We start from the raw sequence: 16,608 nt of genomic DNA on the forward strand, positions 1-16,608 counted from the left end.
ATTGAAATTATCAATGTAAGGCCTGTACCTTGGGCTGTACTTTGCTTGCCAAGGTTTTTGTCCTAGTCTGTGCAGCCCTGTACTACTGCTTTCAACAACAATAGAAATTGAAATATTATGAAATATAATTTTATATTTATGCTTAATAGAGAGGTGCATTTCTGAACTCCTGGAGTGCAAATCTAGATATCCATATATGTCTTAGCATGGTTTGTAGAATGGTATGCATGCAGCTAGGGCTTAGTTTTCTTAAGAGCCAGACAAAAAAAAAAAGAGAGAACCTAAGCAGCTGAAGAATCAACAGCTTGCTGAAACCAAAAGGTTTTGTTATATTCAGATCAGTCTCAACTATTAATTTTCAAATTTCAGTTCCAAAAATACAAATACTGCATAATGCAGAAGTGGTCCGCAAGGTATTATGATTCCCTACTTCTAAACCAGATTTATTATTGATGGGGAGAGCAATCCTGTTGTCCCTGGGAGAGTGGCCCAGGGAACATAGGAGTGTTCGGAGTCCCCCTCCTGAGGCTGTAGATGCTGCTATGCCCTTGGGAGGCTGACTCTGAGTTCCAAACGCCCTCCCCCACCCCTTCACAGCTGCCACAGAAAGAACTGCACTGGCTGCTTCCCAAGGTCGCAAATGTGGCAACACATTCCAGAGGGAAGGAAAAGTGGGTGTGCTGGTGGGAGGGGAGAGGAGAGGCCAGGATATGAGAAATTCTATGGCCTCTCCAGCCCAGCCCCCACCAGTGCACCTTCTCTAGCAAGGCTCAAAGGCCCATCTAGGGGAAATATATGTAAATGGAGAATAGAGAGGTGAAAATCACTTCCGTCCTCCTCCTGCCTTGCCAGCAACAGCTATGTAGGGCACTGGATACGCGGAAGTCTCCAAGATGAGAGGATTCTGCCTAATGAGGGCGCAACCATAGGATTGTGCACTAAATGATTATGGATTCATATGGCTCAGTGTGTGCTTTTGTTCAATGTGGGAAAGATATTTCATTTTTATTTTAATGTCTCTTTTCTCATTTTTTTTATTCCAGATTGATTTTGATAAAAACCAAGAAAATTCCTTGGCTTCTGTTGCTTTGCCTCCAAGCTTACTAAACAGTTTAAGCCCAGAAGATCTTGATGCTATATCCAGGGCTCAGTTTACTTTCTTCAATAAAAATGGACTCTTTCAGGTAAGCATGAACATGCACCAATCCAAGTTAATGATTTCATTTGAATGAATACAAAAGAGGCCTTTAAAACCATGAAAAGTAGTATTTTGCAATTTATCTTGTCTTATGTCAGTGAGATATTGCTGAAGTTATAGCCCTGTACAGACATGGTATGGATGGTGGGTGGGGAGAGGAGGATGACACTCGTTAATTTTAATGTCTGAGAAATGTCTGTAGGGCATTTTCAATTTAATCAGGAACTCTGCAGCTGCATGAATCGGGACTTGCATGAACAGCAGAGCCACAGGAGGTGGAAAGTATGAACAGTATCCATTTCTGACAGTCCACCAGAGCTCATCAGTTTGGGCTAGCAGGAATTATCGCTAGTGCAATGGGAAACTAGCCCTTTCTACAGCAATCCCAGAAGCTAGCCCAAACTAATGTTTCCAGAACAGGATAGGTCAGCGGAAGTCCTTTCCATGCGCTTTGCTGACCTGTTCTGTTCCAGAAACTTAGTCATTAGTCCAGAAACTTAGCTGTGGCAAGCAAGCACTAGCTTCCTGTTGTGCTAGCAAGCATTCCCCCTAGTGCAATGGCACCACTGGATACTGCCCATAGAGTTTAATTCTACATTATATAAATATGTGGTCCTGCATATATGAGCTTTCTTGAGCTCTATGATCAGCATCAGAGGCCCTGTTCTGATGCTGACCAGTATGAGCTGTTAGTTTAGTGAGCAGCAGGGACAGGACCTTCTCCATGATGGCCTCACATCTTTGGAACCTCCCTTCTAGGGAAGTCATATGGCCCTGTCACTGTTGGTTTTGAAAAGAACTTTGAAAACATGTTTATTCCACTTTGCATAGAATTAATTTGTTGAGCTAAATGATTTCATAGAATAGTAGAATAGTAGGGTTAGAAGGGGCCTACAGGGCCATCGAGTCCAAGCCATATTTTACTTTTTAATTGCATTTTATACTATTTATCATGGATTTAAAAAATATCTTTTTTGTGAACCACCTTGTGGGGGTAGGTAGAATCATTGAATCAATCAGTCAATAAATAAATGTTCCTTTTGGGGAGGGGGAACCTGCACATTAATTGCATTTATTCAATGAACATCACATCTAGTTCAGCTTGAGACCTTACAGTGAATGTGCGGACGCTGAGCAAGCACAGTCTGCTCCCTCCTGCAGCTTATTCATATAACATCTGAATAAGTCTTACATATCTATTGGGAACAATGGATACATAATAATAACATTGTTTTATATTTGGAGTAGAATTCCGATGCCTCTGAGAGTTTGTGGGACAGAGTGTTCTTAAATACTAGTTTTCTTCCAAATACAAATAAGAAGTCCTGAGTTGTAGAAAACTCTTGGCCACTGGCAAAATATCATTTTGCATTGCACAGAAACTACAGTCAAGAAAGAAACTTTGTTTTTCAATGAACAGCTTGTTTTCTATAAATCATTTCTAGTGACCTTTGTCTCCAGTGCATCCGCAAAACTCTGCAGCATTGTGCTGGCATATATTATACTTTTTATTGGAACTGTGGATAGATATTAAGCATAATCTAGCTTGGCAAATCACCATGACCCTCCACTGCCTTCTTAAAATCACCCAACAATATCTGTAGAGCCCTTAGTCTCTGCAACATTCCATTGTAATGCCAACAAAGAAGCTTATAGTGAACAGGAAAAGCAGAGGCATATAGCAGTTGGGGAAATGTTGCTATGTCATGGTGACACATAATTCATTTAGGGAACAATTCTAAGCTCCCAGGGAGGGCAGATGAGGGGCCAGTGGATGCTGTAAAAACAGGGCATTCTAGGGCCATGTCAGGGGAGAGCTTTGGATCTGCCAGATCCAAAGCCCACTTGTTCGTCCAACATGCCCAGAAGGGCCAAAAAGGTATCCCAGCTCAAGGGCTGACTTCTTTTACTTCCCATTCATGAAAATGGGAAGAAGTCCCTTAGTACTTCTTCCCTGGCCAGCACACACAAGCCAGTATTGTTTAGGGAATGGTGGTTTTTTCACCATAAGATCTCCCATAGGGTCTGTCCATTTCTCTGTCCATGGCTGGCTTCTTTAATACAATCAATATTCATTATGAATAGTTCTAGTTTATATTTGTTTTTGTTAATGATTACAAATATCAGTTAATTATTAAAATTATCTATATCCTCATAATTGATTGATCTCTCTCCTACCATGTAGCACTAAGCTAAAAGAAATGTTCTTTGCTTTTTGTTTGAATGTATTATATTATGGTGTATTCTATTTTATTGTGTTTTATTGTTTGTTTGTTTTTATTACATTTATATCCCACATTTCTTCCATCATGGAACTCAAGGTGGCTTATTGCTGACATGAAAAGGCAGATTCTCAGATTGCTAATAAATAGAATTAGACACTTGTGTAACAGGAGAAAGTTACATGTACTCCAAATTTTAATAGAATGAACTTCATTACCTCCTAATGAAGCAGATCCCATGTTTACTGACTTAATACATCATGAAATGAGCCCTGGATGCCTGCATAAGTTTTGAATGATTGCTTTCACTTCATTGACGTCATAGTATTTTAAAAGCAATTCTGTGAGGGATACTGCCTGGTCTTCTCAGCTGTACCATTTTGTCCAGTGCTGGGTTGGCTTTAGTGTTTCTCACTAGTTTCCATGCAGCCCGAAGGGTGGACTACAACGGAGAGATAAACACATGAGTAGAAGGGCGGGCTTCCCCTTTCCTGGTGCATTGTACATGGTCTAGAGTTAGTTTTACACCTAACACTAAACCAGAGAGAAAAGAGGGTGTCAGAAAGAGGAGAAAAAGGGTGGCTTTGCCCACTTTGGCTCTCACCCCACCCACTTTTGGCTCCAGCTCCACCCACCACTGGCATGTGACTCCCAACAGATTACCTCCAAGAGAATGCAGGCTTTGACAGAAGAAAGGTTCCCCACCCATATACATGAGCACTGGCGAGCCTCAAGTTCATGCACCGTTCTCTTTCTTCTTCAAGCATAGACACGAGGAAGACATTGGAAGCATTCATGTCCATTTTAAAACATCACAAAGTGATGTTTCCCAGGACAATCAAACATTGTTTTACCTGATTCAGGCCTTATCTAAATATTAAAAGCAATAGCCTCTCTCCCCCCGTTTCAGAATCTGTCACTAAGCAGTAATATTCCACAGGCCTTTGAGCTTTTGTACACAAGGTTGTTAATCCGCAGTATCTACTTTTGGTTTCATTGTAGAAATGAGATCTGAGCTCTATAAAAAGAGCTTTTCCTTTCCTGCTCTTCCACTACATAACCTCTAGGTGGCACTGTGCTGTAGTGGAATAACACAGTTACACAAGTAGGAAAATAAGTTTTCTTTTGCTTTCACACAAAAGAACTGAGAATGTGTTCCTAAAAAACAGAAGTGAAACTGGAAAATCATAATGTCATCTAAAGAACCCATAAACAACCATGAGTAAGAAATGATGAGTGTACAAGAAATGTCTCGTGTAGAAAAGCTCTTTCACACAGTAACGAGGTGAGGCTTCAGGCCTACTCAGATACTCACAAAGGTCATGCAAAGATTTAAATATTGCATAACATAAACAGTTATATGCATAGCATTTCTTTCCATCTGTACAGAAATGGAATGCCTGAATAGAGATGGAGGGAGGGAGGGAGGGAGGGAGGGAGGGAGGGAGGGATGCACAGGGATTTTCCTTGGACAGAACTTGGGAATCTTATCTCCATTATCTCTTGGGCACTCATTATGTGGTAGAAAATCTAGTAAATGTATTGTGTTACAAGTTTATTTAATGCCAAAAATAAAGATTAGCTCCTTCCCCTGGAGACAGTTTTGTTAATAAAATAAGAAAACTATTACAGTCTCGGTTTGGGAAGTGATCTAATTATGTCAAAAGTGGATATCAATCAGCATTGTTTGAGAGTTAACTCTGGTTTGCTTCAGAAAACAGTGGTTAAGAGAGAAACTTTCTGGAAATTACCGTACAAGTTGTCCTTATAACACTATATGTTGCGATAATAAGGGAAATAGCAAACATTCTGGGAGGAAAAGCAACTATTTTATGTTATAAACAGGACATTCTTATAATGGGCGATGTTAGGTGTTAATCTACTGACAACATATTTATTCTGGCAATGTGAAGAAATAAATCCATGTACCCTAGGTATTGCTGATGGTTCAGAAAAAATATTTGTGCTATAAATGTTTAAATTAATCTTCCATAGGATGCAGAAGCTCACACCAACTTAACAAGTTATGTGGTGGCATGCAGTATTGGCAATATCACTATCCATGATCTCCAGGATGCTGTGAAGATTACCATTAAGCATACAGTTAAACATGACAAAATCCAGGTAAGAGATGTAGATCTTTTGTTTATTTTTAAAAGATCAGTAATGTCACACAAAGCCAAATGAAATTAGAATGGGAAGAGGTTCAGGGGGTTCCATATGAGGCTTTTATCCTGCAGTTGCCTTGCCTCAAACATGGAATTTTATGTGCATCATCATCTTCCATTTGTAGCCCCCTGTGTTTTCCTACTGCTTCCATCTTTTGTCTTACCAGAAAAGTTCTGTTGAGGAAAAGACTGAATATGTGCACAACAGCTTTTGGTTTTAGCCCTAGGAACCCTCCATCTGGAAGCATCCTCATTCGATCTTTAGCAATTAAAATAGAAATGTGGCTTTTACAAACAGAAGTGCCTTTTCTGACACAGCTTGAATTCTAGTCCTAACACATTCCATTAGATCTTATGGATGTACAGCTTCCTTAAGAGCAGTCCCCAAAAGCAATTGCGTTTGCTACAAGTGCGCTGGTGTATGTTGAAGGAAACATGTAAAGTATAGGCAATAAACACAACATCCTTAAACAGCTGTGCTAGAGATACAAGAGCATCCCTGTGTTCACCCTAAACTGGGGCAGAGCTTTGCACATGCTGCAGGCAAACATGCACACTTTCCTTGAAGGTGCTTGAGAGGCACCCATGCTACCACCTCCTTTCTCTGCCTAAAGACAAAAGAAACTCACTAAGGAGGTAAAGGGAAAAGCAGAGATGATGGCTGCAGGAATTCCAGCCTTAAGCTGAGCTTTTTTCCTCCAGGATTGTGACTAGAACTCCCTGGGGGTCTTTTTTCTTAGTAGGAACTTCCCACTAGGATGTTGGGACTTGGAATCCCAGTCACATCTTCAGTGGCAAAAGGCACTCTGCTGATGACTGGGGAGTCTGCAACCACCAGTGCCTCTGCCTTTCCCTCTGAAAGCAAGGAAAGCTCCTTTTGCCTGAAGGTTGCTGAATATTAGTTTCTTTGCTTCCAAGAAGAGGGAGGGAGAGGCAGGGTTTCACAGGATTGGAGCGAACACAGCATATCTACTTAATGTGAACAGGTGTGATCTAAGTGATAGCATTTTGGACTTGAAGTGGGTTCACATCGGTTCAACCATGAACTCAGGCCGAAACAAGGCATTACACAGAAACACGGGAAATCCAATGCAGGGCCTAGCATTTGCAGGAGAGAGTAAATGGGTGGGAGAAAAATGGGTGGGGCATGGCATTTGCAGGGGAGAATCAGCAAGCACAAAGAGGGGATGAACTCCCTGTTCTACTCATTGATTATCCCTTGGAAGTGCTCTCTGCCTGCATTCATATTATCTCCACATATGGGTATTTGAACCAATAGTTTGCTGAAAGGTCTAATTCTGCCCTTGTCAGGTGGCCAGAGCAGCCCAGGGTCAAAAAAGATGTAATGTGATCAGGAGGTTTCCTCTGTAAGCAAATAACAGCTTCTGTAAAGGGATTTTCCTTGAGATTGACACAGGGAAGGAAAGAGTTAAATCCCCCCCCTCCATGCAGGCCCAGATTCCACTAGGAACTTTTCTACAGGAGACTGTTAATCCACTGTATCTACTTTCGGTTTTGCAGAATTGAGAGCTGAGCTCTACACAAAAAGATTTTCCTTTCCTGCTTTTCTTCTACATAACCTCTAGGTGGTATAGCGGAATAACATAATTGCACAAGTGAGGAAATGTGTTTTCTTTCACTTTCAGAAATAATACTCCATTTTCTCTGCTCTAAAATGAACCGGGAAAGTGCTCTTAAAAAATAGAAGTGAAACTGGAGGGTCACGTTGTTGTCAATTTGTAAAAAAAAATGTGAGTGAGAAATGATAGGTACACAATAAATGCCACATGTAGAAAAGCTCTAATCAGTTCCAGATGCAATTTGCATTTTTTAAAATCTGCAGGTTAAATGCAAAAGCACATTTAGGGCACAATCCTATGGAGATTCATCAGCCTCTGAATTCGGAGGATGACGACTGTTCAATGCAGGGTGGCTGGAGCATGGAGGTGATCTTTGGAGTGGGAGAGGGGAGGCCATGTGGCACATAGGAAGCTGCATACTGCAGCTTCCGCAGTCTTTTCCCCTCCCTGCCCCTGGGACCGCCCCCTTTTCCCCGTCTCTGCACTCCATTTCCAAATGTAGAGACATAGCCATCGCTGAGAGAACCACACCAGCTATGAGGGGGAGGGGGCAGGAAGCACAGTTTCTGGGCTTCAAGGTCAGAGCCCTGGTTCTAACCTCAGAGCCCAGCAAACTCAAAACGCTGTCTAGGGGACATAGGATTGTTCCCTCCATGCCTGATGTAGTTTGTCCCTCATTCTCTCATCCTCAGTCCACAGGATTGGAACCAAAAATTGAAAGACATTTGAATGGAGCATTTTAGCTCAGGATGCTTTAATAGATTTCACAAAACATATTTTAATGTAGGGATCTCAATAATGGAGATGCAATGTTTATAAAAGCTCTTTTTATTTTTTATTTTTACTTGTGTAAATATTTAGAAGGCTCCCAAACCTACCTGTGTCTTTTGGGATATGAACAAGAACAGTAAGTCTGAACTTTTTCCCTTCATTTCTGATATAGGAAGAATAGTGCAATTATTATTTCTGATCTTTGAGATCTGTTTTTAACTAATACAACTAGCAGTGTGTCAGGAATATTAGTCTGGTATCTAGACTGAGGGACTGAGAAGGAAGGTGATTGTACCCTGAAAGTGTTTAGCACACATTTCACAGTGAGCCTCTAAGGATTCTTGAACCACTCCTTGTGGCTCAAGTACAATCACAGCCTGATCCACTCAGAACAGCTGTACTGGGTTCCTGTCTTAGGATGCAGGGGTAGCAGAGAAATATTGTCTCTTTGCTGGCATAACTACTATAGAGTAGGCTTGATAATGGAAAAGACCCTGATGCTGGGAAAGTTTGAAAGCAAAAGGAGAAGGGGACGGCTAGATAGCGTCACCGATGCACTGTATATGAACTTGAGCACACTCCAGGAGAGAGCGAAGGACAGGAAGGCCTGGCGTGCTATGGTCCATGGGGTCACGAAGAGTCAGACATGACTTAACGACTGAACAACAACAAGGCTTGATAATTAGTTCTTACCTGTTAGATCACAGGGCTAGCCCTAGCAATAGGCAGAGTAATCAACTGCCTCAGACAGCAAATGCTGGGGAGTGGGACAGTGGCAGGAGCCACATTTCCCCCTGAATCCCCTAAGCTAGCCTGCACTGCAACCCCTAAATTACCCTGCTGTCCTCAGGTATGGTGGAGGATGCTCTCCTTTTGAAGTAATATTCAACTGTCAGTCCAGTAAGATTCTGTCTGGAGTGTGGGTGGTGCTGTCTTGTCCTTTGTCTCAGGCAGCAAAATATCTTGGGGCAGCTCTATTTGATTGTATTTACTGCAGTGTTCCACCGCATGCATTCTAGTCATCCTCCAAGCTGCTCCATCACCACCAGGTAAACCAAGGAACCATCAGGGAGAAGGTGCTAAGAGTGATTGTGACTACTTCCCATATCATTCTTGCATTCCATGGGGAGCCTAGAGCAGAGATGCAGTATCCAACTGGGCCATTGTACAAGTGACCCCTTCTGCCAATTCAATTGCACAAGTGGGACCTGCCACTTGTGCCATGGAGATTTCATACTTCCTATAGGAAGCCCCAAAATGAGCAGAAATGCTCATTTCTGGATCAGAACACGTCCGCAGAGCTCCCTTATGTGAGCTCCACTGATCTGCCCATTCCAGAAATGAGCATTTCCACTCATTTCCAGTTGCTACCAGAAGTGCTACAACTCCGTTCCAGAAGCAGTGGGTGTTGCTTGCAGAACAGAATCAGCAGGGGCACAGCACCCTGTTGGATACTGCCTACAATCTCCCACTTGTTTGCCTCTTCTTTTAGTTTGACTGCTCGTACTTCAAAGTGTCTATTTTTATTGTGTTATGATTGCTTTGTATTGTGTTTCTATTTTATCATTTCATTGTATATTTTTTATAATTCTTGTAAGTCACTTTCTATATTATTTTTAAAAGCATAATAATAATTTCATGTGTTCCTTGATTTCTCTAGAGGGCCAAGGTGGGTGGAATACTACAGGTTGCCTTGCACAAGCAGAGTCAAATGAGAATGAGACCATTTGCTTGTGCAATCATCTTACACATTTTGGGGTACTGATGGTAAGTGCAATCCTGTTTGTTCATGAGATTCAGTAAATGAGGACATATATGTTCAATTTGTTATCTTTCTTGAATTAATGTTATGATATTCTTTAAAATAACTGAACTGCTTCTTGAAAAATATTGAATTCTCTGAATATTTTTCATGGAACACTCCCCGCCGCCTTCCCCAAAATCTGTCTGGAGTGAATCACTCCAAACACTGGCTTTTGCCCAGCATTTTACCAATCATATCCCTACACATTGATATAGACAGTAAATGACGATGTACTTTCCTGTCTGAATTGGAAGACATATAGACAACACATCTCCATCCACAAGGTTCAGTACTGATGGGGATCTCATACACAACACATTCCACTTTCTCTGATCCTACTTTGGGCTCTGTGCACACCATTCCTAATCCAGCATTGAGAACTGCACACAGCCCTGATTATAGACACCCAGCCATGGAATGTACACACACAACACACTTTTTGTGCCTGCATATCCTGATCCAGAATGGGAATCTATAATGAGAATCCTACTTAGGCTGTGGATCCCAATTGCTGGCCTAGGAAAACTGACTATACCCACTCTAAGTTCTAATGATTTGTGACCTGTTGCCTGTCCCTTTTCTTTTCTTTTTAATTCTTGCCCCACTGAGCCACCTGTGGCAAAGGCTACCAATGGCTACTAGTCCTGTATGCTTCCTCCAGTATGCCTATGTACACCAGTTGCTGGAGGACTGGGAGAGAGGGTCGTGTTGCACTCATGTCCTGCCTGTGGGTTTTCCGTGGGCAGCTGGTTGGTCACTGTGTGAACAGAATACTGGACTAGATGTACCCTTGATCTGATCCAGCATGGCTTTTCTTATGTTCTTAGGTAAAGAAACAGGAAACATATTAAATATCAATCTTTAAAAAAAAAAATCTGATTATTTTTACAAACTGAACAGAATTTCTGAGGGTTCCTACACCCTCTTCTCAATTACTATTTCAGTCTGGCTTTCTGTTTGATATTAATGTTCTCTGGTTTGCAGTCTTCTCCAATATAGGAAGAAAATTAAGCAGGTTCAACTGATTTGATTTAACTGGTTTAAACAGATTTCTTCAAAAGAGCTATAAGTTCCAAGAGACAAAGTGTGAGAATGGATTTCCTTCTCTTCCCTGAATATGATTTATAGTACATTAGAACCACAAGGTTTAATATTTTGACTTTCACAGGCCTTGTAACATATTAGCTCTTTTCACATCTTGCTTGAATTTAAATATGAAAAATATCACAAGCCCTTCTGTTCCCTTTTCAGACTTGTTCTGTTCTACTTTCACATATTTGTGGGAAAAGGGGGGAATTCTTTAAGATAAATTCAATATGTCCTTTCTCCTGCTGTGAGTGCTTTTGTGAGGGATTCGGAACTGAAGAGAAAGTCTTTGGAATCCTGGCAGTGTTCCAGCCTGAGAATTATAATATTTTCTGGCATTCTAAATTACCAGTTTTTTTCCTCTGGAGTTCTCATTTGTATTTACATATAAAAGCTTCAGTTTAGCGAGGATTATTGACGTGCAGAAATGTATGCACTTTCTCAGTCTGCGCTTGCATATGATGCAGGTACAAAATAACATGATGCAGGGATGCATACCACCAAATGGATCCATTCACCTGTTCAGATGTTGGGTGTTTCACTGCAGGCACGCTTTCCCTCTCCTTCAACTGGCAATTAGAGCTGGCGTTACTAACATCTGTTACATAGGAAAGATCCTTACACATATAAGTTTACATGTTATTCATTACTATGGATAAAGATTGAAGCTACTACTTAGTTTATGGAGTAGAAAAACATTTAATAAGTACACAGTAGCATATATACATCTGCTTGTTGGTAGTGCAAGAGTCCTGGAATGTTAAACTGCAACAGCACTTTCTCAAAAATAATTAAGGTTTGTAGGGAAAGGTAGTTGTTTGTAGGAAAAGGTAGATGATAACATCAGACATCTTTATGTTCTGAGAACCAGGCTGTCTGTTAGCAGTCATTTGCTTGCTTTCCAAAACTAACTAGGGCTAGATGAGCACTCCAATGCTGGCTTTTCGCAACACTGAAGCACACAGCCAACAAAGAAATATTAAAAGCTCAAGTAAGGATTCTTGAATTGGCAAGACATTGTCCTGGTTTGCACATAATGACAACCCAGAGTACAGGTTCAGTATGGGTTGTCATTGAATCATGGGTTGTTGTTGAATCATGGGTTGTCATGCAAACCCTGCCCTATGGTTTAACTATGGGTTGTTAATCATGAACAAGGCAGAGTTCAAACCCAACAGCAAACCATAGGTTCTCTTCCTGGGTTGTTTGTGAGTAACAACCCAAAGTTAAAGCATAGTGCAGGGTTTGCACATAACCCACGATTCAACAGCAACCCACAATTCAACAACAATCCATAGTCAACCCATACTCTGCATTGTCATTATGTGTGAACCAAAGTGTGTGTTGGTGTGTGTGTATGGCAGGGGGGAGCCTCTAAGAGTTCCATCATATTATTAAAAGGTAGCACTGATTGAGCCCTCCAATGTTGCAATCGCACATGAAGGGACAGAGAAGATTCAGCCACTGAGGAGAGAGAGAGAGATGTAAATTGTTCTTAGAATAATGTCAGCCGTCATAAGTGGTGTCACAGGAACATTACAGTAGGTGCATGAGCGACCTTACACAGTTGCATTGCACATGGCAATTAAAAGCAGTATGTGCTAGCTGGGAGAAGAACTGTGTTTTCCCAATGAAAACGTTTAAAGGTTTGTTTGGGAGGGGAAATGCATTATTCCTGTGATGGAAGTGCTAGGTGAGAGGTGTGAGAGACATACTGCTAGATGCTAGAACCCTTGAGCTCTGAAAAAAAGTCATAAGAATATGGAATATGCTGTAGTGAGAAATGTGAATCACCTAAGAGCTAATCATATTGAATACCTAGTCTACACACTGGGCCTAGTGAATATTAACCCAAGGCTGAGGTAAAGGGGAGTCTGTAGTTGTCATTGGAGTCCAGTCCCCAAAGGGGTGGTTCTCCCTTTTTGCTCTCCATGTGATTTGAGCCACTGCTCTTATTTTCTACACACTTTAAGGGCCAACTAGACATTACACACAAACATGTATACCCTGACAACTGAGTTGGCAGTGGGAAAGCAGTTGAGGGCAAGGGGGATTTGGAGTGGAAACGCATTGGAAGAAGGGGTTGTTCAAGGATTTTCCTGCCCATTTTTCCATTCCAAATTGTCCCTCTTTCAGCCATATCCACCCCTCCACAGGGTTCCAGGCCCAATACATGTTTGGGACCCCACCAGGGAAAGTTACATTGATAGGCAAAGCTGAGAGGAGAAATTGGTTGTGTCCATCCAGCAGCAGAACAGACATCACTGGTGGAATGGATTTCTGTCATCCATTCTGTGTCCCTCCCTCCCCACCCCATCTGCTCCACAAGGTTGGGGACTCTCCAGAGCAGATTTGGGTAGATGCAAGGGGAAGGAGATGAAGGGGAAGCCCTGTCACATGAGTGGAACTCTGCTTGTGTGGCTTTGAACAGAATCCAATGTTCTTAAAAGTCTTGAAGCTATTCATATTGTAGCAGCCATATCGGGGGTCAGACTAAGTAGCCTCATGCAGCCTCATGCTTCATGTTCTTGCTGAGCTCTTTCTCCCTTGAATATATTGTTGTAAGCTGACGAGACACAGGAATTCCTTATCTTGTCAAAGGTCATACAATTGTATATCTTGTTCTCTGCTGTTCTCTTCTGTTCTCTCCTTATCATGGCTACCCTATAACCCAGTTCTTGTATTATAAACAATAGTGCTAAGAGAAGAAATGTTGAGGACTGCAACCCCACGCGGGAGGGGGAGGAGGAGCCGTTTCATATGTGTCACAATGTCTATAAAACCAATGTGCTGATGTATTTCGGGGCTTCTGGCTCTTTGGAAATGATTCCAGCCTTAAGCCCGCGCGTTAAATAAAGAATCTCTTTTTCCTTCACTCAGTGGTCTCTCTGACTCTGGGTTCTGCAACATAAATGGTGCCGTGACTCGGATGTGGCAGGCTCTGAGCCAGACAGGTGGCAGTTGCCTGCTCTTGATCGCCGCACCAGGAGGACGAGCTCGGCGCATGCCTCCCTTTCTTGGCGCCACCGACCTTTTTGTCGAGTGAATGGGAGAAAGCCTGCACCGGGATCGCCCAAACGGCAGCGAGCAGCAAGAGAACCTTGGGAAGCGGAGGAAGGAACTTGAGCCCTGCCTATATCGCAGCTGCAATTGAGTTGAAACCCACATTGGAAGCCTTCAGGAGAAAGGCAAGTATATGGGAAAAAGAGGGCCCCGCCTTTAGGGAGAAAGGCCACTGGGCAGAAAAAAAGACGGCCCCGCCTTATGAAGAAGGTCAGTGTTGGTGGTATACGTATACAAAAAGAACCTACTCCTTGCGGGTAGAAGGGGGGCCTGATCACACCCCCGAGTGGGCGCCAGTACCCAGCACCCCAGTACTCAGTAGGAAGCTGAGGAAGCTGGGGAAGCCGTTTTCCGCTCTGGTAAAAAGTGGGAAAAGTGGGTGGCAGGGACATATGGATGCAGTGGAGAGAATGATGATTGTGTGAGTGGCTACTGCGGTTTCTGAAGCATAGCGTTGACCGTCCGGGTGCCCAGGCCAGTAGCAAAGTGCGTGGTGTGAAAAATCCTCTTGTGTCGGCCAGTGAGACCCCTTACTCACTGACCAATTCCCATTCCCTAATTGTGTCTGTCTTCAATTTAGGAGGGAGGCTATGGGTGGTGGGGGAAGCAAACCTTGCACCCCCTTGAGATGTATGTCAAACAAAGAAGGAAAAAGGTTTTTTTAAAAAGATTCAGAATAGAAAGAGAAAACAGCAAAAAGCTCAAGGTCGAGCTGAGAGAAAAAAAAGAACGAGATCTGAGGCTGTTAATTAGAAAAATGTTGCAGGACAGTCTGGCTTTTAACAAAGCGTGGGAGCGTGAGAGTGTAAGGCCGAAGAAGTAGCTGTTAGCCTAGCGCGCCGAGAGAGGGGGGGCAGGAAAATTGCCCACAACGTTCTGAGTTGTGCAACATCATCACCTCGCCTAATTGAGATGAAATCCCTAAGAAATGGAAACTGAAAATGAAGACCCAGAAGATGAAGGCAAAATAGAAAATAAAGGTGAAGAATCAGCCCCCAGAGCACAGGCTAGACCCCTCTTCGAGTGAAAAGTGTGCCATAAGACTGTCCCAAAGCAGAATGAAGCGGAGAGACCACGTTGAAGATCTCTGTCAAGGTAGCCGTGTTTAGCTTTGAACTGTGTTAGAATTGCATAGAGCCTGTAGCTACTGACCATCGGCTATATGATTTCTAAAGAGTGTAACCATTAAGCTTTTGCCGTGGGATTCCCTGCAATGAAGAAATCTCACTGATTTAAGTGTCCAGTGTTACACTGCCTAAGTGTGTGTGCTAAAGAGACCGAGAAACCAGACAGCATGTTCCTGGCCAAGCCAAAATCACGCTACTACCATGCTCCTGAAAGCTGCAATAAACTGTGTAAGCTGGAAGACCCAACCTGACTGAGAAGAAAAGAAGATATTGGAGCAACTGTCTTAAAAAACAATGAGATCTGTGTAGCTGGCTGGCTGATGCTGTCAGTGATGTTACAACTTTAAATTAAGACTGTTTTCCTGTTTGAGACCCCAGCGAAGAAAGCTGACCTGAGTTATTTGTTGCCCGTGCCAAAGCAAAGAGTTATATGTTGCCCTATACCTCATCGTGTCCTGTTTTAAGCTTGGGATTTACAAATACAAACAAACTGAGAAGCTTGCCTTTGAAGTCCTGCAAATCACCCCACCGCCTCCCCGAAGATTAATGGCTGCCTGAAAAATGCAAGTATAAGGCGATGCCCATCACCCCCAGCGTCCTGAGTTTCGGCACTCAGTGTTTCAGTGCTTTCGTGTACCAGGTTAGAAGAGAAAAAAAAAAGAGTAAGTTTTTAAAATGTCTGTGAGAGAACCTGACAGAGGTAGAATAAAATTTACAGAGGAGTTGCCCAAGTTAAAGCATCATGGCTAGAGAGCTGAGCTGTGCCGCTCTGTTTAGACAGAGGCCTTGCTAAAAAGTTAAAGGCCCTTGTCTGTCAGAAGGGGTGTAGGGCCACACTTTCCCTTTTTAAACTGATGCAAAAGTGGAGATCCTTTGCTGAAAACATCGCATCTTCATTGCCCAGAGCCTTCACTGTTTGCCTCCATCATTGTCTGGGCTTTTTAGAGACACTCTGCACATGGACTAAAATTTTAAATTGTCAAAGACTTGCCATGGACAGTGCTATGAAGCTTTAGATAAACTTGAACTCTCATCGCTGTGGACCGTGTGTCTATGTTTGTAGTCAGCTCAGTGTACAGCAGGCTGAGTTTGATCTATAACTTTTAGATTTCCTTCTGCCAGAACTCATGCAGCATAGAGTTGCCGATGCAAAAATGGTGACCTAGAACTCTTTGTGTGTGTGGGTATGCCCGTCCCTTAATTTTAATGGGCCTTGAGCTTTCAGCCAGAAGAGCAGTATGATTGCTGGATCTGCCCATCATGCCTTACCATGCAAAAAGTGTTTTCCATTCATTGTGTTAAATTGCAGAAAAATTTTGTTGTGTATATTTTATGATTTCTTAGATATCATAAAGTATATGTGATATTTGCAGATTAGTGTTAGTTGCAACTAGTTAGTTCCAAATAATACTAAGTGTGGTTCCCAATGGATGACAAGGAAAGAAAGACAAAAGCAAGTAAAAAAGAAGGAATAGAGAAAGTAGAAGACAGATAGAGAGGGAGAAAAAAAAGAAGAAAGAAAAGGCAAGAGGCAAAGAAAAAAAAAACATTTGTAGAAAAGAAGCGTGGCCATAGTTGCCCCCAGGGTA

At 42.4% G+C, this 16,608-nt stretch overlaps 1 protein-coding gene across 2 annotated transcripts in view; it reads left to right on the forward strand.

Moving 5' to 3' along the window:
* Positions 1 to 16,608, forward strand: part of ADGRG6 (adhesion G protein-coupled receptor G6) — a 163,473-nt gene that overhangs the window by 118,427 nt on the left and 28,438 nt on the right. For both annotated transcript variants that reach the window (XM_084827716.1, XM_084827715.1), the window contains exons 15-18: positions 1,044 to 1,184; positions 5,416 to 5,544; positions 8,030 to 8,075; positions 9,600 to 9,706. In XM_084827716.1, the coding sequence (XP_084683842.1) occupies positions 1,044 to 1,184; positions 5,416 to 5,544; positions 8,030 to 8,075; positions 9,600 to 9,706 (423 nt within the window). The remainder of the gene's footprint in view (positions 1 to 1,043; positions 1,185 to 5,415; positions 5,545 to 8,029; positions 8,076 to 9,599; positions 9,707 to 16,608) is intronic.

Source organism: Heloderma suspectum, chromosome 1, assembly GCF_057233095.1.
Source record: "Heloderma suspectum isolate Gila_16-S chromosome 1, 16-S_ref, whole genome shotgun sequence".
Classification (NCBI taxonomy): domain Eukaryota; kingdom Metazoa; phylum Chordata; class Lepidosauria; order Squamata; family Helodermatidae; genus Heloderma; species Heloderma suspectum.